Below are 24,467 nucleotides of genomic sequence, written 5' to 3' on the forward strand. Positions count from 1 at the left end.
CGCATATTCCTTCACCCCATAGATGCTGCCTATAAGTGCTGAGTTTCTCCAGCATTTTAGTCTACCTTCTACTCACTAGATGGTGGTTAGTCAAAGCATCCTAGTTTTACTTTTCCATCCAGTGTCAATGGCATTTTGAGTTAATGTAAACATTATTTCTAGCATATTATTTGTGCAGAGGAATGTATTGTTCTTTTATTTGTTAGATCTCTTCATAATCTTATCCCATTATTTTGGTGAATCCAGATGTGTACAATATTCAAATGATTATTAATTCATCTTGAATTATCTTTGTACTTAACAAAAAAAAAACTTGCCTTTGTATGATTTGTGTTCACTTGCATTATGTACAAAGACTAATAGTTTAGGGTCTGTTCAAATTGTGAACATGTTGCTGGGAATTTGCTGGAGCAGGAATTTCTGTTGTCTTCCAATCTCCTAACATAGATAGAAGCATTCCAGATAAGGCAAGTGATTCACAAATACCAGACTTGTTCAACCCTTGTGTAAGGCTTAAAGTTGTAAATAAGGACAGAAAACCCAATTAGGAAGCATAATTTTATACTTTAATTAGAACTACCATATATAGGCCCGATAATTGGACTTCCATGTTGAAATGTTTGCTATATATATACCAATTTGAAATCTAAGCATAGGACCCCCGACATCAGCTCGATCTTTATGAAGTGCCTGTTCTATTTCAATTGTAAAGATGGGAGGGGGATGGAGTGGTACTGATGTCTGTGAATATAACTGTCAATTCCCATCATGTTTCTTCTTTATATGATGTTGTACATCTTGATTTCTTACTCCATTTTTAAGCTTGCATGTCTCTAATCTTTTTGCATACTCTGATATGCCATGATAGATCCAGTCTCTCTGATTTGTTACTTCTGCTCCATATAATCATACAAACTTAATCTGCATTCCACAGCAGAGCTGAGGATGCGATCTTCCTTTCATTTGTGCAGAACGTTTGAAGTACTGAACCTTTATTTTTGACAAAGCAAAGCCACATTTGTTTAATTCTTATAACTGTTGTCCCTTTACAGTTTTAGTGACATAAACATTGTATAAATGTATCCATTGCATTGATTATTTATTTATAAATTATTATTCCATTAAAATGAGAAAATATATCAATAGCACAACATTAAAAAAGAACACTTTTAGAAATAACAACTTAGTTGCTGCAGCTTTACCAGCCCACTAACGCAATGACAAAAATATACAATCAATAACATAATAAATTATCAGTAATACGAAGTGACCAGATCATAATAGAATCAGGGGACACTCCTATGATCAAAGGTCATAGCCTCCGAATTAAAGGATGTACCTTTACAAAGGAGATGAGGAATATATTTTGTCAGAGGGTGGTGAATCTGTGGAATTAATTGCCACAGATGCATGTGGAGACCAAGTCCTTGGGTATTTTTAAAGCGGGGAATGACAGGTTCTTGATTAGTAAGGGTGTCAAAGTTTATGGGAAGAAGGCAGAATGGGGTTCAGAAGGAACGATAGATCGTCATGATTTAATGGCAGAGTAGACTCGATGGGCCGCTGGCCTAATTCTGCTCATATGACATGATCTTATGAATATATGCACTGACATACTTATTAGCAGGTGAAGTCCATGGAAAGGAAAGGTGTGGAGGAATATGCGCAAAACGTGGGAAATTTGGATTAGCTGGTAGGCATCTTGGTCAGCACGGGAGAGTTTATCTGAAAGGCCCATTTCCATGCTGTAAAACTCTGACTGGCTGACTCTGAACCTCCCACTCCTATCACCAAGCCAATTGTGTTTTCATAGGCTATTCACTCTGGATCCCATATGTCAATGTAGAAAACGTCTGCAGCGTGTCAATCCTCTTGGTCATTTTAAAACACATTCAAATTTGTGAGACATAATTTCCCAAACAATAAGCAATGCTAACCCCAAGCAAACCTTGGATTTAAATATTTAGTAATCATCAGCAAAAGTAATTTCTTCTTATAACGAGGAAAGATATTGATGAAGCAGTGGAAGGTAGCTGGGCCCATGATATTCCCTCAGAAACCTTTTGCAGTGATTGACTTCTACCTTTTATGTTATGTATGTCCTAGATGTATGTACGTTTTCCATTAATGCTCCATTTCAATTCATTTCAATTCGACGAGGATTCCTGATACCACCCCTGGTCACAATCAACAGTAGTCACTTTTGTGTCACATCTAGAATTTGGCTCTTGTGACCAAGTTTGGGTCAATATTATATATGGGTTTGGAACCTTTATGTCTCACATTACACAATTCTTGTCCTCCAGTGATAATAATGTGTGAAGGAACACTGCCCCTCATTGTCATATTTTGTGTTGATGGAGCTTTTCCAAATCTGGCCTAGTATGGCACAAAGTTAGCACCATATAACAGAATGTAGACAATCCTCAAAGTGAAGGTAGTCGCCCTTAAGATTGCGGACATTCTTACCACTACTGTCATTGACATTCTCACCAACAACAGGTAGAAAGTTTAGATATATCAGGTTGGTTAATTATGATGTTAAGTATTTTTATGATGGCGATCAGCCGATTTTTGGGTGTTAAAGTAATTGAGCCAAACGGAATTAGTGTAGGAAAGTGAGGTTGAAGTATATAATCAACTGTGATCTTATTGAATGGCAGAATGGGTACAAGGGGCTGAATAACCTACTCCTGATTCTTGTGTTCTATTTATTTTAGGTTTGTGAGGCAGATTTTGAAAGGGTGATTGAGGTGGAAGCAACGTGGCCATATTAGGATATGGTGTTTTGTTGAGGAACTTGAAATCTTGTCTCCAGATAATCAGTTCAGGCTTTGAGTGATTAAGCTAACGGCTGAGTGAAGTTCAATGGGCCGCGACATCTGTTGGAAAAGATATTAAGCACGGGCAACGTTTGTTTTACTGCGCCAAATTAAATTATCCAAATTACTATTTGAATGAAAATATGTGAATTTTATCAGTGTCTTGACCAACCTTTGTCTCTTAATTAATTACACCAATTCCCATTATCTGGTTATAGGAAAATCAGTTGGATTAAATCGCATTTGTTTAATGCTAGGGGTCTGACAGGTAAGGCCGTCAAACTCAGAGTGTGGATAGGTTGTGCGACTGGGACATTATTCTTATTATGGAAACGTGGCTAAGGCGAGGCAGGACTGGTAACATTGTTTCAGGGTAGAGATGATACAGGTGGGGGAACATTGGCGTGTGGGGTGGGAGGTAAAAGAGGAGGAGGAATTGCTGAAGAAGGGAAGAGTCTCCACCCGAAATGTCACCAAGTCCTTCTCTCCAGAGATACTGTCTGTCTCGCTAAGTTACTCCAGCTCTTTGTGTCCATCATTCGGAGGAATTGCTTTATTGATTAAGCAGAACCTTGTGGCAGAAGTCCAAGATGACATTAATGAACTATCAATCAGTGATGCTATATGGGTGGAACTGAGAAATAAAAAGTGGGTGATGAATTTGTTTGGATTGTACTGTAAGCCTCCAAATCATTAACAGGAATTTGAAGAACAGATATGCCAGGGGGGAGTTGTGGAGGGAGAGTAGGAGAAATGGGGGTGCACCAGGTGGGGTGAGGGTGCATAGATAAGAGTGGGCAGGGAGAGAAAGATGGTACTTAAAATTGATAATTCATTTTTCATTCAATTGGATGGTGAGCTACCCAAGCAGAATATGAGACGCTGTTCCTCCAGTATGCGTATGGCCTCATTCTGATAGTGGAAGAGGCCCAGGACAGAAAGGTTGGTATGGCATTGGGAAGGGGAGATAAAATATTTGGCATCGGGTGGTCCAGCAGGTGGACCAAGAGCATGTTTTGTGAAACAGTCGCCTAGATGCTTGGTTTCGCTGATATAAAGGTGGCTATTCTGAGTATGTGGTGGACTAATCAGGAGGTGCACATGAACCTCTTTCTGACCTGCAAGGGTGGTGAGGGTCCCTGGAAGGCCATAGAGGTTTAGCAAGACAATCCAGTTTTCATCAGCCATGGTAATGCAGTGATGTTACTCAAGTGATACGAGTCAAGTTTAGGAGGATTACATGCGGTAATGTGGAAGAACTTCCAAATGAATGAAGGCTGTGTAAGTAATCATGCTCTCCCTCCATTTGGCTGTGAAGTGCCACCAATTAATGTTCTGCTATAAAAGTTCTGCCTTTGAAATCTCTATTGTCAAAGAGTTACATAGAAAAATAATTTGTCAATTAAATATGGTTATGCTAGAACATATATTTGGGGATAATTTTGCTGTCGAATAATAAACTGATCGAGCTGTAACTGTTATTACTTTCATTCATAAAGAAATTGAACTGGTTAGGTAGGTACTGTCAGAGTAAAGTTGTGATATCTATATATTCTCATGCACACATTTATAAGGATCATGAAATCTTACTCAGAAGAAACTTTTTTGTGCAGCTACCCTTTAATTTAATCAACTGCTTTTTTTAGGCTCAGAACTGTGATAGTATCTTCTTTCAGATAAGCTCATTAGCTTGGCGAGAAACTCGGAATCCAGATACTGTAGTTTTATCTTTTGCACTGATTACATGAGTGAGCCAGTGGGATTCAGATCAACTGAGTAGCTGTGTCAGGAATGAAGGAATCTTTAAGTGTCTGGAACATGGGAATAAGTGAGTTCGGTATTCCAAAGAATGCAAGAAATCATGGAATTTGTCAAAGGTCGAACGCTCTGAATAAAAATCGAACGAAAGCGCTGCAGATTCAGTGAGTACAGTTTGGGTCCAAATGTTTTTGTCTTTTTTTCAGTGGGAGAGGGGGGGTGGGGGGGGGGGCGGGGGAGTTACTTGCAAGTGCTCCCGGCCTGTCCATGGCCGACAGGGACCCGTCCACAGACTCTCTGTGTGACCAGGACGACTCCAGCAGCAGCGGCTACAAGTCGCTCGTCTTCAAGCAGGGCCAGCGGCTGTTCATCTTCAGCAGGATCTCAGTGTTGGATTGAGGGGAGGGTGGTTGAGATGGAGGGCTGCCGTCCAAACCGGCGGGATAGGCAGAGCCGAACTGGAGCCAGTGGCTGCAAGTCCGGGGCCGCCCTGCCGGCCCAGGGCCACTCCGGACAGGGACGGGACCCTTGGGACAGAGATGGCCCAACAGCAACTCAAGAGCACCTGCAGCGACTGAGAGCCGACCCTGACTACAGACGAAATGCAAGCCTGCGCACAATGCAGCACCACCGTTGCCGAGACTGTTTTATAGCTAGTGACCTATGACCTAGGCATGCGCAGTCAGAATACTGAACTTGCTTATTCTGGGATGTTTGTATCATTGAGCCAGGCTGGTATTAGCTTTGTATAGGTCAGTAGTTGTCAAAACTCCAGAATCCTCTGCGCATTTTTCATTTTGGATATGACACAGGTGCTTTGTGATGCAGCCGATTGCTCAGTGTAATAAAGAATATCTGAAAACTTTCTAGTGAGCCAGAAGATATCTATTATTACTAAAACTCTCATCTTGACCACTTTCGGTCTACGTTGTAAACAAATTTGCGCAAAAACGCTACCCAATATCGCTATGATTTTTTTCGCCGTCTTTCTCGCCGTTCTCCTCTACTTCAAGACTCCAAGTTTTGTTCCAATCGGTGAAATAATAGAAAAGTTATGAAGGTTTTAAAAAAATCGTGAGATCAGCAGATTGGTCTTCACGTCTGTCAGTCACCACAAAGGTAACGCCCCTTCCAGGGACCAGGAGAATAAAGCCCCGGATGCCGGTTATGAGTCAGTCAGCCCGCCCGGAAGAACGCGAGTGAGAGTTGAGTCCAGAATTGTGGGTCTATGCCGTGCTGAATGATCTGTGAGTCTACGCTGTGCTGAGTGAACTGTGAGCCCACCAGCCATGGCTGAGTCCAGAGGTCACGCTCATTCCGGAAGCCCGCTCACTCCAGAGTCTCGCTCATTCCGGAAGTCCGGCTCAGTCCAGTCCAGAGTCCAGAGCGTACTCATTCCGGAAGTCCTGCTCAGTCCAAAGGTCGCGTGTGCGTGTGAGAGTGAGTGTGTGTGTGTGTGATTGATGGACGGCGTGTGTGTGTGTGTGATGGTGTGAATGATGGTCTGTGTGTGTGTGATGGACTGTGTGGGTGTGTGTGCGTGAGTGAGATGGAGGGTGTCTGTGAGTGAGATGGAGGGTGTTTGTGTGTGAGAGATGGAGGGTGTGTGTGTGAGATGAAGTTTACGAGATTGATCCCTGGGATGGCGGGACTGTCATTTAAGGAAAGATTGAAAATACAATGCTTGTAGTCACTGGAGTTTAGAACGATGAAGGGGAATCTTTTTGAAACATATAAAATTATAAAAGTTCTGGACAAGCTAGATGCAGGAAAAATGTTCCCAATGTTGGGCGAGTCCAGAACCAGGGACCACAGTCTTAGAATAAAGGGGAGGCCACTGAGGTGAGAAAAAAACATTTTCACCCATTGTGAATTTGTGAGTTGTGAATTTGTGGAATTCCTGCCACGGAGGGCAGTGGAGGCCAAATCACTGGATGGATTTAAGAGAGAGTTAGATAGAGCTCTAGGGGCTAGTGGAATCAAGAGATATGGGGAGAAGGCAGGCATGGGTTATTGATTTAAAGATTAATGAAAAAAAGATGGTAAATCATTAGAAAAAGAGTTGCTGAAGACTTTCTAGTTATGTAAAAAAAAAAAATCCAATTGTTTCTGGCCATTGAAGAACAAACCTTATTGTCATCACTTGTTGAGTTCCTGAATTTCTTGAATGTGAGAATTGATAGAAGTGCATATTTCCTTTTACAAAGGGTGTGTACTTGGGAATTCAGGGTCGGGATAATCTCTTGTTCTGTTTCTGATCACTCAATTTGGGTAGGAGAGAATGTTCTATTTTCCTCATGCTTTTGATCTTTTATATCCATCATATCAAGGTTTCGGAGATGATGAATATGAAGTATTGCATTTGAGTGGTATTGCATCAGTAGTCCTTGATCTGTTTGAAGATTTAACAGTTAAATACATGAACTACCAACATGTTGTCTGAAAGCATTTGTGCAATGTGTATTTAGTGAAGGTACACAAAATTGCTGGAGAAACTCAGCGGGTGCAGCAGCATCTATGGAGCGAAGGAAATAGGTGACGTTTCGGGCCGAAACCCTTCTTCAGACTGTAGTGAATGTAGTTAAGTCACAAAGCCAGGTTTGAACCCTGCTGCTAAATCTTTAGTGAGGAAATTGGCTTTCTTATTACCTATTCTGGTACAGCGATTATAGTAAAAGTAAACTTTATTGTCAATTCAAATAATGCAACAAGTAGTTACACAGAGGATTGAAATTGCGTTTCCCCATACTCCAAATGTGCAAGTAATATTTATAACACAGACAGACTTATGATTATATAACTTCTCCCAGATTTTGCACCATAATTAAGTGTTTGTTCTTGCTCCCAGAATATATATTAATAATTTTTGAAGAAAGTTTATTTATTTGTTTCAATATTAACATGTGATGAGGATGTGGTTTTATTTGTGACTAATTAGTTTTGGCTTGGGAGTGCATTTACCTGGTGACTTGGATAGCTTACAGGACCATTTCTTTGAGAGTTACGTGCTGATAATGTTGAGGTTGCTGATCTGTATTGTTAATAGCATGGATGTATTTTTTTCTTTAGGTCGTGAGCTGTGAATTTAAATATCAGTATGTCAACAGAAAAGGCAAAGGTGAGTAACTTAATGGGGTGGCTTTATGATAGCATTCCATTACTGGAATGGTCCAGTAGTGGCCTCTTACATTAAATTATTCTGTTTATTTAAAATGACTCTTGATTTGAACATTCCTGAAAGATATTGCTGTATGATTTTTACAGATTTATATTGTGTGTATGTGTGTGTGGTGTGTGTGTGTGTGTTGCAAGTTCTGAGCTTTATTATGTATTCATAATTATTCATAGGTGTTAGCTTGTATGAATGGTGAGGCAGGTGAAGCCATTAAATAACCATTGTCAATGTAGTGAATGCCTACTATGTTCTGTTGTGCTGAAGCAAAGCAAGAATTTCATTGTCCTATCAGGGGCACATGACAATAAACCTACTTGAACTTGCACTTGTCCAGACTCGGTAATCATTGCATGTAAACAGAAGAAAGGATGTGCACTTTTTCTCATGGTTGAGGAATATATTTGTGGAGAGGAGAGATGGGGGATCCGATCATTGAACATTTGCTTTGAGGAGATAGGAATTTGTGTACCAATTCTGACACATGGAAAGTTATTAATAATTTGAGTAATTAATTCAATAGCAATTAATTTGGCAGGATATGATGAATATTGAATTTTCATTTTCAGATCTGTATGTATTCTCCATTTGATTTACTTTCCAGTCAACTGGTCCATATAAATGATGTGAATAACTTGGATCACCTCATGATTCCAATGTAAATGTCCTGTATATTTGCAATTGTATATATATTCTTTGTTATCTATGCCCGATTCTGCTAAAACATTGTTGTAAAACTGGTGAATTTGGGCTTGCTAAACTATTAAAAATAAAATATGTGAAGATAACAGAATGAGATAAGGTTTGCCAAAACCAAAAATTGTAACAGTACTTGTAAGAGGGGCGACATGGTTCAGAAAATCTGGTATCTGGTACATATTTTGGTATGTTGCGGCAACTTTTGTTCCATGTATTGTGCATGTAAGCATTACAATGGACTGTGCCTTTTCTTTCACCAGAATGCTGATGCAAACTTTTTTCTAACTCCCTGGAGATACAAATACATTTGTATGGAATCCGAATGAGTTGGATTCAGCTTTACCAGTGGAAGTTGGGTTCAGCTTTAACAGTGCAATGTGAGACTAGAGAAGCAATTCAGCTGGATGAAACTTTCTCTGCAGTGGAAGCGTTCTGCTTGACGAGCAGCTCGTACCAGCACATGAAGTCTGTGCTGTAATGAAAATTGAAGTGTATTGTTTAGGGTAATTAAAATTTTTCGTAATATTGCCAAAAGTGGGTTATGACGTAATTACACAGGAGGATATAATTGTAAGTCATGTTTTCCATTTTTCTCGCAAGGAGAAGGCCACTTGGCTTATTTAGTCTATGCCCACTATTAGAGCATTCGCATCAATCCCATTCCTCCATTTATTTCAAATAAATTAATCTCTCCCATATGGTCAACAACTTCCTTCCTGATTCCCATTGTTCACCAAGTTAACAGTAGCCTACCTTCCAGCAAGTTTCTGGAATGGGGGAACTGGATACAGAATCGGTGTACTGATAGGAAAGGGTGGTTGGTGGTTAAAGATTGCTTTTCGAGGTGTGTGACTTGGGTTTTTGCTGGGCCTATTGCTGTTTGTCATATACACCAAAAATTTGCATGAGAACATGCGCCATAATTAGTAAGTTTGCAGATTACACTAAAATAGGTAGTACTGTAACCAGTGAGGATGTTTATCCAGAATTACAGTGGCATCTTGATCAGCTGGGCAAGTGGGTTGAGGAATGGCAAGTGGTCTAAATCAGATAAATGTGAGATATTGCATGTTGGGAATGCAAACCAGGACAGGACATTCACAGTGAATGGTAGAGCCTTGGGGAATGTGATAGAGCAGAAGGATCTTGGAGTACGAGTACATTGTTGCCTGAAATAGTAAGATGGTGAAGAAGGCTTTTGGCACACTTGTCATCATCAGTCAATGGATTGGTATAGAAGTTGGGATGTTATGTTACAGTTGTACAGATCTTTGGTGAAGTCACACAGGATATTGTGTTCAATTTTGATCACCTTGCTATACGAACAAAGGCATTAAGATGGAAACAATACAGAAACAAGGTAACGGGTAGGATGAATGCACAATCTTTTCCCAGGATAGGGGAATCAAGAACTACAGGGCATAGGTTTCAAGGGAGGAAAGATTTAATACAGTGCCCTCCATAATGTTTGGGACAAAGACCCGGCATTGTGAAGTTATTTATCGATGTGCCTGCTTATTTTGCATTTTTTCTGAGGGAAGTGGAATAAAGTGAAATATAGTAAATTTGTTTTTTTGCCAAAAAAGTTTCACAAGCTATTTGACACAATTTTCATCATGTTTTGGGTCAGTATCTAAGATCTTTATCTGTGGATTTTTTTTGTACAGGCACTCCCCAACATATATATAATGGGCGCCATTTGTACACTCGCACTTATACAAGCAATTTTTTTAAGCCCACTGACGCCCACGTGATCTCTACGTCGCAGCTCCCCCGCGGTCTCCACATCGACAGATGACATTTTGGGTTGGGACTGTCCCTCAGACTGATGTTGTAGGAGGGGAAAACTGTGTGGATTGGGAAAGCTTGGCAAGTGAGAGCGCATACTTGGTAAGGGGGTGTGATTAACAGTATGATTTAGTTAGTGACAGAGGCTGGAGGTGAAAAGAAGATAAAATTGTGTCAGATAAGGAAAGAAGAGGAGGTGTGAAATATAAAGCCGGAGGGATATGGATGGAAGGGGACATGGTGGAGAGGAACGAGATGAGAATAAAAAAGCAAATATGTGACTTGGACATGGGAAATGAGCAAACGGAGGAGAGGGAAGAAGCAGGGTTACTGGGTGGAAAATAGTGAGAGTGTGCACCGAGGAGCAGGAACAAGTGGTGAGGTTCGGGGGTTGGAGGGGGGGTGGGGGGGGGGGGTATGTTGAAATTGGAAAATTCATTGTTCATACTTTTGGGTTATAAGCTACCCTAGTTGAAGGCTTGGGGAGCTTACAGCATAACTCAATGGTTCGGTCTGAAGAAGGGTCTCGACCCCAAAACGTCACCCATTCCTTCTCTCCGGAGATGCTGCCTGACCCGCTGAGTTGCTCCAGCATTTTGTGTCTACCTTCAATTTAAACCGGCACCTACAATTCTTTCCTACATATAGCCCAATGGTGGGTTGAAATTTCATCAATTTCAAAGAAAAAAGCTTTTCACTCACCATCTTGCAACAACCTAGTAACCCAGCTCTTTTCCCCTTCTCCGTATGCTTAAATCCCATCCCTATAATAAGGTAATGCAGGACCCCCCTAGCATCATGGAGAAGACAGCTGAATTATTGCAACTTCTTTACCCCTCATACAAACTGACATTAAGTAAGTGCTACCATCGAGTAGTTTGGTGTTTCTTATTGGAATTATGATTAGCTGATAATGAAATATATATTTGTTTATTTCAAATGCCAGAATGGAAATCTTTTGCACTGTTTGTACAGTTGATGGTGTCCAATATGATAGTGGAAAATGGCTCCTTCCCCAACACATTCAGTTGCAATGGCAGTGGGTCGGCATAGATCATCTTAAGAACAGTAAGAACACAAGAAACACCAGATGCTGGCATCTTGAGCAAAATACAAAGTGTTGGAGTATCTTGGTGGGTCAGGCAGTATCTGCGGAGAGAATATCAATCACCCCTCCCATTCCCTCCACAGATACTGCCTGACCCACTGAGTTACTCCAGCATTTTATTTTAAAAACAATAATGGGAAATCTAGGTCGGGGCGAGTGAATGTTTTTGATAGCTTGCCAGTGGTTGTATGGTATGTATGTGTGTGAGTGCAAAAATGAAGGGGGATGCAGGGATTGGAGAAATGCTTGCGGTGCGGTCCATCTTTCCCAGATTTCCATTACATTTTCTTCAGTAATCGCATAGCCTGGAATCCTTTTCTCTCTTGACAGTTTCCAGATGTTGCTGGTTATGTGGGATTTGCAAATCTGCCCAACCAGGTCCATAGGAAGTCCGTGAAGAAAGGATTTGAATTCACGTTGATGGTAGTTGGTAGGTTTTCTTGCCTTTTAGATTACATACAGATGTGAGCTATTATAAAGCTTGTTAACTAAATTTCATTCTGTGATACTCAGTTCAACAAATTTTAAGGTAGACATTGGAAATTAAATGTATAAATGGTCATTTATTAGGAGAGAAGACTTGTTATCTGTCTTTCAAATAGTTTGTAACAGTCATTCCAGTCATTCTTAATCCTCTTCTTGTTCTCACCGTAAGAAACTAGGTCCTCTATAAGTGTGGTCCTGATGGATGCCATCGCCAGGAAACTAAACCAATTTCACTTCTCCAGTTCTCCTCAGATTCTGTAATTTGTGCAGTTACCTTTTTTTCCCAGAATGAATTTTATTTATAACTTCCATGACTCAATTACATTGCAATAGAATGGCAGTTCATATCATTAGGAGACTGAGTGATTTTGTGAATAATCTTCCAAATTATGTCACATTCTTACATGTACAATTAAACAAAAATCTGATGATGGGGGTAGCGCACTGTTTATGAATTCTTATAAAACGCTATTTAAAATTGAATTTTGCATCTAATGCTAGTTAGTTTCAAAGACTAAATGAATGATTGTTTTGATAGCTGTTGAACTGCTCTGTTTCAACTGTAGCATTTTTTGCTTGTAAATTGTTCTGAGTACAAATTGAAAATCACTTGTAGACCTTTGAATAAATGGCCTAGTGTAATTTGACAATTTTTCAAAATGTTTGGCAGGGTGATGTCATTTATTCCTGGCAGTGTTGTACATTCAATTAAATAAAACATATCTATCACAATAACATTTCCTGTTAATTGAAATTTCACAAAACAAAACATGTGAATCATGAAGATTTTTTTAAATTGTTTCCACGTCTCAAGTACATCCATTTATTTTTAGTTTGTACACACTTCTTTAGCCGCACATCTCATTACACTTATGATTTTATTTTCCTCTATCCCTCATTCCTCAGGTGAGTCTGGCCTTGGAAAGTCTACATTGATCAACAGCCTGTTCCTGACGGACCTCTATCCTGAACGCTATGTACCTGGGGCTGCAGGTAAATGAAATATGGGACATTTCCTAAAATATAGACTATCAGTAATGTACATATGACATCACAACAGCAATAAAGGTTATAGTGTTTTACCACAAATGTGCAAAGCTTAATTGCTGACCTGCTGAATTTGTTTATCTATGCTAGGGTACAACTTTAGATAACTTAATTGGCCTTGCGGAACAGCAAAGAAAGAAACAGCTACAAATATACATTTTGAAATGTGTTTGCTACAGATACAATATGAGGCAGGCCGGAGACCCGGGTTCGATCCTGACTGTGGGTGGTTGTCTGTACAGAGTTTGTATGTTCTCCCCTTGACCGCGTGGGTTTTCTCCGAGATCTTCGGTTTCCTCCCACACTCCAAAGACGTGCAGGTTTGGAGGTTAATTGGCTTGGTACGTGTAAATTGTCCCTAGTGTGTGTAGGATAGTGTTAATGCATGGGGATCGCTGGTTAGTGCAGACTTGGTGGGCCAAAAGGTCTGTTTCCACGCTGTACCTCTAAACTAAAGGGCTTGGGGTGTGGGTCATAAGTGGCTGAATAATCAATAGAACTCCCAATTTATGTTCAAACGAAAAAAACATTTTTGAGTGACTTTGAGCTCTAACACAATTGCACCCAGTAATAGTTAACTGCTTTAGGGAAAGGAAAGTGGAGAAGTGGACATTGGGGGGGGATGATTAAAAATTAAAAACTGCAGCTGCAATACATTCGAAGCTGGTGTTTATTGTTCCGAAAATGTCATCCTGTGTTTCGAGGTCAAGGCTCATGAGCTGTCTGTCATACTCAAATCCATTTGTTGAGTGTAATGTGATAGCTATAGTACTGGTTATCAAAACTACTTCATGTGTTTGGAGTTAATGTGCTTTTTCCAAAATATCATTGTTTTTCTCAGATAATTTGATAACATCCCACAGTTGAGGCATAGCAAGGTGCTATCGAGTTTAACTAAATATTTATGTTGGACTCCTTTTCTTTGCATCTCTTTTAAAATCTAACTCCCCCGCCCCCCCCTCCAAAAAGTAACACATCTCTAATAGATAATAAATCATTGAGTTAGATGAGAATAATATGTGACAGTCCATGGAAAAATGATTGCTATGTGTATCGAATTGTGTAAAGATTTTGGCTCAATTCTGATAAATTATGGCCCTAAGCTCATTTTCTAATGACCTCCACTTATTTTGAAGTTGTCCAATTGCAGTTCCTTAAATAGTCACACAAAAGTTCTTTCCGGTCGTAAAGCTTTATATTTTGCAAACATTGTACTGAAAGCGACATGTCCAGTGATAAATACACTTATCACATGAGATTAAAGGGCTTTTCTCATTCATCTCATATAAAATTAACCATAAGATTGATACTTTTCAGGAGCGACGACTAATCTTGTTCAACCAATTCTTTGTTGAACAGTAAACTGATCGCTTGTTCACAGTAGATAGATTTGTGAAATTGGTCAGAGTTCATGACTGGAGGCCATTCACCGTGCGGATTGTAATAGAAAAGAATCAATTCAAGACAGTGGACTTCAAGTGTTAATAGTTCTGTTTGTTTACAAAAAAACATCAGTATCTGAAAGCCAGCTGAAAGCTAGTGAGAATAAATGTCTTCCTCTGGAATATGAGGAAACATGAGCAAAAAAACAGAAGACTTCAAGAGTCGATATATATGGTCAAAAATGTTGCTGGTTGCAAAGAGAAAATGGGTTGGATTAATAACTCTTTATGATTATGGATATACAGTGTGGGTTTAAAAATGTGATAATTTTATTGGGATTTAGTGACAGTTCCTGTGAACTTGACTGACACAGTGATATAACTGTACACAACTGTTTGCAACTTGTGCACCTGAAATATCAATGTATATTTTTCTATTAAAATCATAAGTTTCAACCCAAGCCCGAAAGAAACCATTGGCTGTTTTAAAGATTGTCCAATAATATATTTGGAATTGGAAGAGGTTGTAAACAAATTGGTCAACTTAGAAACATAGAAAATAGGTGCAGGAGTAGGCCATTCGGCCCTTCGAGCCTGCACCGCCATTCAATATGATCATGGCTGATCATCCAAATCAGTATCCTGTACCTGCCTTCTCTCCATACCCCCTGATCCCTTTAGCCACAAGGGCCACATGTAACTCCCTCTTAAATATAGCCAATTAACTGGCCTCAACTACCTTCTGTGGCAGAGAGTTCGAGAGATTCACCACTCTCTGTGTGAAAAATGTTTTTCTCATCTCGGTCCTAAAGGATTTCCCCTTTATCCTTAAACTGTGACCCCCTTGTCCTGGACTTCCCCAACATCGGGAACAATCTTCTTGCATCTAACCTGTCCAACCCCTTAAGAATTTTGGAAGTTTCTATAAGATCCCCCCCTCAATCTTCTAAATTCTAGCGAGTACAAGCCGAGTCTATCCAGTCTTTCTTCATATGAAAGTCCTGACATCCCAGGAATCAGTCTGGTGAACCTTCTCTGCACTCCCTCTATGGCAAGAATTAACTTAGTTTTAACTATTCTTTTCACAGAAAAGATTGAAAGAACTGTCCAAATTGAAGCCTCAACAGTTGAAATTGAGGAGCGGGGAGTCAAGCTACGCTTAACGGTTGTGGATACCCCAGGATATGGTGATGCTATTAATAGTCAGGATTGGTACGTTTCTAATTACTTACGTAAAGCAGTATCTGTGAACTATTTTTCTTGCACAACCTTTTATCCGAAAGCCTTGGGACCAGACACTTGTCGGATTTCGGACATTTTCGGATTTCCGAATTGCAGATTTTTAGCGTAGATTAGGTAGGTAGCGCGGGCGGCTTGAAAAGTCTGGAGCGACTGCCTCCTCCCCGGAGACCGGGGAATCATTGTAAATCATTGCATAAATGTTAGTCAGTTAGTTTGGAGGGATTTTATGTGGTGGTGGTGGTGGTGGTGGGGTGGGTGGGTGAAGGGGTAAACTTTAATTCTTAGTCCCCTACCTGGTCGGCGACTCCCAACATCGCGGAGCTGGGGGCTCCGTCCGGCCGCGGGCGGCGCCGGTTGTAGCTCCGACCCCGGCAACTCTACCCCTGGCTGCGAGGCGCTCCAAATCCAGCGCCGCCCGCGGTCGGACGCCCCCCACCCCAGCTCCGCGAATGTTGGGAGAAGGCGGCCTCCGCGCCCTGGAGCTTACCGCACAGCGACCCGGTAAGGCATTGCCCGCTTCCCGCTGGTATCCCAGCGCTGCGACGCCGCCGACTCCCAACATTTGCAGAGCTGGGGTGGGGGGCGTCTGGCCGCGGGCGGCGCTGGATTTGGAGCGCCTCGCAGCCAGGGGTAGAGTTGCCGGGGACGGAGCTACAACCGGCGCCGCCCGCAGCCCCACCGGCCACAGCGCTGCGGAGCTTACTGCACGGCGACCCGGTAAGGCATTGACCGCTCCCCGTCTCTCCGACCAGGTAGGGGACTAAGAATTAAAGTTTACCCCTTCAACCCCCCCTTCACATAAAAGCCCTCCAAACTAACTGACTAACATTTAAGCAATGATTTACAGATGTTTAAGTGTCTCCCCGGTCTCTGGGGAGGAGGCAGCCGCTACAGTAGTACAGACCTGGGTTGACCGTGGGTCGTTTCGGGTCAAGTTTGGCGCCAAACGCGAGCTTTGGTGTGCAGACGACATCCTGGAAAAAATGGACCGGTTTTCGGAGTTTTTCGGTTTCCGGAACACCGGATAAAAGGTTGTGCACCTGTAGTTCCTCAAATGTGGAATCTTCACTCAATTGATTTTAATTAGTGCTGGAGTTGGTGCCAGCTGCTGTGAACAGGAATTACATTGTGGAATTCTTAACCAACAGTGACACAGGAATTACATTGTGGAATTCTTAACCAATTGTGGTTTAATTAAATTGTGTTGTGAATTAACTAAGGATGCTGTTATTTCAGTCCGTGCGTGTTTTTGTTTGATTTGAAACTATGGGCATCGCAAGAATTAGACGACGATCAGTTTAAGATTGAATGTTTAATTTGCTAATAAAATTTTTTACTGTAGAGTACCGGTAATTTAAAATCAATGTTATGATGGTGTAAAACGTTATTTTGTTACATTTTATTGTAAACGTTTCCAAAACTAGAATAGTGCCATTGCAGAGATGAAATCTAACAAAGGAAATTGGTGAAAGTCCAGATAAATGTCAATTTAATCTTTTGTACAGTTTCCTCTGGAAAAATTAGCTAAGAAGAAAGTGTTGTTGCAATCCAATGCTTACAATCAATGCATTTCTTCTTAAGGAGTTGCCTGTTTTTCTTTCATTGGGTTGAGTCGAGATTTTCTGCCTTTAGTGTATTAATTGGTGCCACTTTGGTTGCTAAGGAAATCCTAAGCTCATTACGGAAAAGTTAAAGATGAGGGCATTTTAAATCTCCTTATTCTAATTTTGTTTCCTTGTGCTTTGAATTTCAATTAATTTTAATTTCAAAGTGGACTTTATTCAAGTAATAAATACATGCAACACTGGAACTGTGCAAAAAATTTCATCCGACATTCACGGATACTGTACAAATATTCAATACTGTTTACACAAATTTATCCCCCACCCTTGCCACTCATGTGGCCCACTGGTGTGGAATCCCTTCCTTTATTTTTGAGGGGTGACTCCACCACACCCTACCCCCCCCCCATGTCCAGCAGCGGAAGGACCTTAGACTGTGGTCCTCCCCTACCGAGACTTGGCGTTGGCTGCACCAAGCATCAGTGTGTCCCTCAGCACGTACTCCTGCAGTCTTCAGCGGGTCCGTGGGCAACATTCCCGGACGGACATCTCGCTCCGATGGGAGGTCAACAAAGCTCAGGCAGACCAAAGAGCGTCTTTCACCGAGGTGATGATCTTCCAGCAGCACTCGATGTCACTCTCTGAATGTGTCCCTGGGAACAGTCCGTAAATCACAGAGTCGTCTGTGACTGAGCTGTTCGGAATAAACCGTGATAGGGACCCTTGCAAACCTCTCCAGACTTGCTTTGCAAATCCACACTCTGCAAAGGGGTGCGCAACCATCTCCTCTCCATAGCAGCAGTCCCGAGGGCAGTGTGCGCTGGTGGTGAGGTTCTGACGGTGCAGGAAGAATCTGACTGGGAGGGCTCCCCTCACCGCCAACCAAACCAGGTCTTGGTGCTTGTTGGTGAGCTGTGGCGACGTTGGGCATGCTTTTCCCCCCATTGCCTGCCATCTTGTGTATTGTGGCCCGTCGCACCCGGTCCATCCTCGACCCCCAGATGAACATTAAGATGGCCCGGGTGATCCCTGAGGCGTAAGAGGGAGGAACAGGCCCCCCTTGCACCAAGTACAGCAGCCCTGATTGTACCTCGCACATGATGAACATTTGTTGTGGTTTCATTTGTGTTGTTTGCTCCCCCTATTGCCCATTCCAAATCTGAGCTTTCTGTCCTGGGCCTCCTCCATTGTCAGAGTGAGGTCCAACGCAAATTGGAGGAACAGCACCTCATATTTCGCTTGAGCCTCACTCTTGGTTCCAGCGGTATGAGCATTGATTTCTCTACCTTCAGATAGCCCTTGCTTTTGCCCTCCTGCCCCACCCCAGTTCTCCAACTAGTCTTTACTGTCTCCGCCTACCTTCTATCTTTGTCTCGCCCCCTCCCCTGACATCAGACTGAAGAAGGGTCTCGACCCGAAACATCGCCCATTCCTTCTCTCCATAGATGCTGCCTCACCTCACTGAGTTCCTCCAGCATTTTGTGTCTGCCTTCCATTTAACCAGCATCTGCAGTTCTTTCTTACACATAATCAAATGGAATGATTTGGCAAAACTGAATGCATCGTATCTACTGAATTGCAGGAATGCTGCACAGGAAATCCATTGCAATTTTGAAAAAGAAGGGGACTATCATTTATGAACTGCGATGTTGGCCAGTTTTGTAGGTGGAGATTTGTTTAGACAAAGTTCATTGCTGGACATAAACGGGGGGATGGGGGGAGAGATGAAGATGTATGTTTTAATAGCATCACTCCCTACCATTATTGATTTTTTTTTTTAGTTGTTTTTTCCAGTATTGGCTTTGTAACTGGGTTATGATATGTAAATATGTTAAACCATTAGAATTATCAAATGCATATTTATGTACATTGCAAATAGAACAAGCTTATAATTGGTTTCTGCAGACTAAACATGTCTCCGAAACCTCATTGGAAATCCCTGCAAGCTGACAGTTTGTCTATTTACAATAACTCACTCTGAACCCCCACAGCATTAAGTGCTTTTGCCCCATGCCAAGCAGATTTCCATCCTGGCCGACCAAGGGTGTTGGTCCCTGTCACTCACACAGCTAATCTGCTGTATGGAGGATCCAACATCCTTGATAGACATAGAACCACTATCCTGAGGTGAGGCAACAACTCCCTGAGCTGTAGGGATAGGTTGGGCAGGCTAGCACTTTATACTTTGGAGCTCAGGAGGATGGGGGATGGGAGGAGGCAGTTGTATAAGATCATGGGTAGGGTCGGGTAAATGCAGTCTGTTACCCAGTTACCCAGAATAGGGGAATCAAGAACCAGCAGACATAAGTTTAAGGTAAGAGGGGAACGATTTAATAGGAACCTGGGGGACAACTTTTTCCACACAGTGGGTATAAAGAACAAACTCTCAGTGGAGGTATTTGAGGCAGGTACTATTACAGCATTTACAATGCAATTGGAAATTCCCTTGATTGCACTTGGCTGTCAGTTTGGATTATTTAGTTTAAAATAAATGTGCAATTTTGCACTTTGGTCACACAGTTCATTTAATAGCAGTGAGTTGAGGGAAAAATGTGAAAATAAAGATAGCCATGTCAGTTTCACTGCTGAACGATACAGTTGTCCATTGAAAAGACAAATTAATGCAGGATAGTGACAGATAATACAGTGCATGTGGCCAGCAGTAGTGCAGAAACTCTGAGATGCACAGTGCAGCTCACATTTGAAGATTGGTTCACTCAACATCCAACAAAAGACTGCTGATAGTGGAAAAAAGAAAGAGAAATTCAATTGGAAATGGAGAAATGGCTAGGAATACTGATTAACCTCCACGTCATGATCTAGCTACAGCCCATCGTGTAGGGAAAGGATCAGAAACTTTCAGCTCTCTCTGAAATAACCATTGTTACTTGCGTGAGCTCTCTGTGATGCCTTGTCTCATTAATTGAAACAATTCCAGTTCAGCTTTCAGAGACGGTGCGGGTTTAATTGCTGAACATCTGCAGAAACACTATATTAATTAGCCTTTGAATAATGAATCTGTATTCCCTGCTTGTGCAAAATATTAATTGCTCAATGTAAATTATAGTCTTGTTTTCATTCTTTTATAATTAAGGATTAGTACATGTGACAGAAGTTCTGTGGAGAAAGCATGAGAATGGGGTTAGGAGGGAGAGAGATCAGCCATGATTGAATGGCAGAGTAGACTTGATGGGCCGAATGGCTTAATTCTACTATTCCTTATGATAGTGCATAAAGTGTGTGTTCAGCACATTTACTCTGTGAAATTTGATGAGTATAACATTCAAAGTCTGAACAAAGGTTCTGTTTGTGTCCATTCCCACCACAGATGCTGCCTGGCATGTTGACTTCCTCTACTGTTTTTTAAACTCTAAAAGTTAGTGTGTAGAAGGTTATGGATATGCCCTTTCCAGCTTGAACTTCTTGGGAAGTGGGAAGACCATTTTGAGCTAGGGAACACCTCCAGGAAATAGTGGTTAGAGAACAACCATTATTCAGTTATGGGAGCATTTTGAGATTGAACAAAGGGATTGTACAAATACATTCCTTTGACACTGGGTCAAAGTCAAGCAACCCCCCACCACAATGCATCATTGGAAAACCCACAATGTAGCAGCTCAAGACAGCTTACCAATACCTTCTCAAGAGACATAACAATGTAGTGGTTCCTCTTATCAATGGACAGTTAAGGACTGCAGAGTTCTGACTCAATAAGGTGAAGATTGGATTTATTTGTCAATTGTATTCAATTCATTTATATCATGTAAGATATGCTGACAATGCTGTTCATTTTAAAGTAGCCTGCCTTGTTGTAATTGGGAAGAATGCACGTTGAAGTGACTGGTATTACAGAATCCAGTGCACAAGGACTTTAATTGTTGTGACACTTGGCTTACATTCACACGTGTAGATATTGGAGAATTATTTAAAAATACTGTGTTAAAAGCGATGGAGACAAAGAATTCAGTGTATAAGGGAATTGGAATGTACACCTGCTGCATAATTATTTCCAATTTTTAAAAAAAGCCACTTTCAAATAATATATCACCTATATTTCTACATTTTTTCAGTGCTGTCTTTATTTATTATATTATATATATATATATATATATATATATATATATCAGTTGTTTTCTTGCTGGTTGTTATTCTCTAGATATATTTCATTTTCTCTACAGATTAATTTCTTGGTGTCTTCTTTTCCCAGTTGTCATGAGAAGTTAGAGGAAACAGTGCAGGATAGTGATGTATTTTCCTTTCCTCTGTATTCATATCAATAAAACACTGATTTGTTGGAAATATGTTTTTGAAATTTGCTCTTCCAACAACGATCAGTGAATTGGATCTTAATCCAGAGCAGCTGCAGTGACATTGCTTCTTCCACCCAGTTCACAAAGAAGGTTTAATCTAGGATCATCCAAGGCATCAGTCTCGAGCTGTCTGTCTTGCATTTCTCCTAACACTGAAGCTGCACAGCTAGTAAGTAATGTGTTTTGGGATTGGGTGTGTTTGAATTGGCTCCCAGAATGTTTTAAAAATGTGACCTCCATCCCACAAAAATGATCAAAGGGGCCTCAGGATGCAGGTGGCTCCTCCCCTTGGTGTTTTTAATGGCATTAGTCCAGTGCAGCTCAAAGTGGTGGGTCAGTTAGCTCTGCAAATTTAATTTTAATTTTAAAATAGATTGTCCCTCTGCTCCATTCTTTCCTTAAAACATTGATTTTTGTTGAGATTTACTTTCACAAATGCTGGAGATTCTCCAGAACATTCCCTAAGTGGCCAGCATTTACCGGTGAACCTTGGCAGAACATGTGATCTGGTTGATAGATGGAAAGAGATTCACATTTGAACTTAATCAAGCTGTTGTGCAAAATGCACTTGCGTTACACTCCCCCAAGTATGGGTCATGGAATGGTGAGATTATTTGATATCATCCACATTTCATGATACGTAGTACATGTTTCTCAATAAATGTTTTAAAAAAAATGAACATAACACAGGAGAAATGATCTATCCATTTGATTGAAAAAGTATAGAAATATTGGGTTAGAAGAAAAAGCTTACAAATGAACAGTGAGGATTGGTAGAGAAACCCAGCAAAAGGTAGGAGAAAATAGAACGAGAAAGCTACTGGAAGATAAAAACACACTATAAGATCTATAAGTATCTAATAAGAAAGAGAGTAGCACAAGTAAAAGTTCCTTAAAAGCTGTGACAGAATTAGTAATAAGGAATCAAGAAAAGGAGAAATGTTGGATAATATTTAGAATAGTCCAATATACGAGAAACATTCTAAATAACCAAGGAATGAATGAGCGAGGATGAAGACAATGAATGACACCATTACTACCGAGTAACATCATCTGGGACTAACAACTGACATTTCCCGTGGAGCTGAAAGTCTTTCTGCACGGTTTCTAAAAAAAGCAGACGCAGGAATAGCAGGTGGTTGTCATCTTCCAAAATTTCCTTGAGCCTGGAAAGATTTCAGCAAATTGGAAAACAGCAAATGTAACAGATTCACTAAAGAAACGGGGAAAACATAAAGGAGGGAGCTAAAGGTGACAGCCGAGCAGCAATATTGCAAAAAAGATGGAATCCATTATTAAAGATGTATTAACAGTAGCTAGAGCACATTGTAAGTAGGCAGCATAACTTTATGAAAGGAACATTTTATTTTACCAATTTGTAAGGATCTTTGAGGACTTAACTAGTGAAACAGATAAAGGGCAACTAACAGAGACAAGGAACTACAGATGCTGGATCTGTATAGAATACAAAATACTGACGTAACTCAGCGGGACAGGCAACATCTCTGGAGAACATGGATAGGCGATGTTTCTGGTCAGGAACCCTTTTTCAGACTAGGGGGCAACTAACAACTGTTGTCTATTTTGGATTTCCAAAAAGCCATTTGACAAAATGCTACATAAAAGGTTCTAAGGTTTATGGAGTTAAAGCAATTATCTAAGTATGGATAGAGGACTGTTTAGCGGACAGAATACAGGGCAGGGATAAAAGTATCATGTTAAAATTCTAACTAATGGAATGCATTAGATCAATACTGTCTTAACTATTTGCAATCTCTTAATGATTTAGATGAAAGGATAGTGATATGTATGTTTGCTAATGAAACAAAGGTACATTTTAAGATAGTTTGTGAAGAGGCTACTTAATTTGCAAACGGTGCAGATTAATCGATTTAGAGTGCAAAAGGTTGTTCTGTGGAGTATAATGTTGGGAAATACTCTGCTCGGAGTAGAAAATATTTTTTAAATTATGTAAGCTTATTACATTTTGGCGTTTGCAGAAATCTGGATGTTCTTAGATGAGAAAAATAAAGTTAGAATGCAGGTGCTATGAAAGGGAAAGGGAAATAAAATGTTCATATTTTAGGAATGGAATTCAAGGATATGGGGGTCCTGCGATGATTGTACAAGGTTTTCATGAGACCACTCATGGAATGCTGCACATACCATTGGCCTTGTTTAAGGAAATATATATTTAACTTTTGGGGTATTACATTGAAGGATTGCCAGTTTGATTTCAGAGATGAGAATACGATACGATATGATGGGACTTTATTTATCCCAGGAGGGAAATTAATTTGCCAACAGTCATAAAAAAACACAAAATACATGAAACATGAAAATAAAGTGACAACTGGTAAGACACTATGGATGTCATAGTCATTGAGTGATACAGTGTGGAAACAGGCCCTTTGGCTCAACGCGCCCACACCGGCCAACAATGTCCCAGCTACCCTAGTTCCACTTGCCTGCGTTTGGTCCATAACCCTCCAAATCTGTCTTATCCATGTACCTGTCCAACTGTTTCTTAAACGATGGGATAGTCCCAGCCTCAACTACCTCCTCTGGCAGCTTGTTTCATACACCCACCACCCTCTGTGTGAAAACGTTACCCCTCGGATTCCTATTAAATCTTTTCCCCTTCACCTTGAACCTATGTCCTCTGGTCCTCGATTCCCCAACTCTGGGTAAAAAGAATGTGCATTTACCCGATCTATTCCTCTCATGATTTTGTATACCTCTATAAGATCTCCCCTCATCCTCCTATGCTCCATCGAATAGAGACCCAGCCTACTCAACCTCTCGCCTCACACCCTCTAGTCCTGGCAACATCCTCGTAAATCCTTTCTGAACCCCTGCAAGCTTGACAATATCTTTCTGATAACATGGTGCCCAGAACTGAACACAATATTCTAAATGCGGTCTCACCAACGTCTTATACAACTGCAACATGACCTCCTAACATTTATACTCAATATTCTGACTGATGAAGGTCAAAGTGCCAAAAGGCTTTTTGACCACCTTATCTACCTGCAACTCGACCTTCAAGGAACCATGCACTTGTACTCCTAGATCCCTCTGCTCTACACAC

The 24,467-nt window shown here is 40.9% G+C and overlaps 1 protein-coding gene across 1 annotated transcript in view; it reads left to right on the plus strand.

Annotated features, from left to right (window-relative positions):
* Window positions 1–24,467, plus strand: part of zgc:63587 (uncharacterized protein LOC393431 homolog) — an 87,504-nt gene that overhangs the window by 2,678 nt on the left and 60,359 nt on the right. Inside the window, exons 2-5 of the mRNA XM_055655186.1 lie at window positions 7,650–7,698; window positions 11,678–11,777; window positions 12,740–12,826; window positions 15,351–15,474. Of these exons, the coding sequence (XP_055511161.1) occupies window positions 7,678–7,698; window positions 11,678–11,777; window positions 12,740–12,826; window positions 15,351–15,474 (332 nt within the window). The 5' untranslated portion in view covers window positions 7,650–7,677. The remainder of the gene's footprint in view (window positions 1–7,649; window positions 7,699–11,677; window positions 11,778–12,739; window positions 12,827–15,350; window positions 15,475–24,467) is intronic.

The sequence above is a fragment of the Leucoraja erinacea genome, chromosome 25 (genome assembly GCF_028641065.1).
Source record: "Leucoraja erinacea ecotype New England chromosome 25, Leri_hhj_1, whole genome shotgun sequence".
Lineage (NCBI taxonomy): Eukaryota > Metazoa > Chordata > Chondrichthyes > Rajiformes > Rajidae > Leucoraja > Leucoraja erinaceus.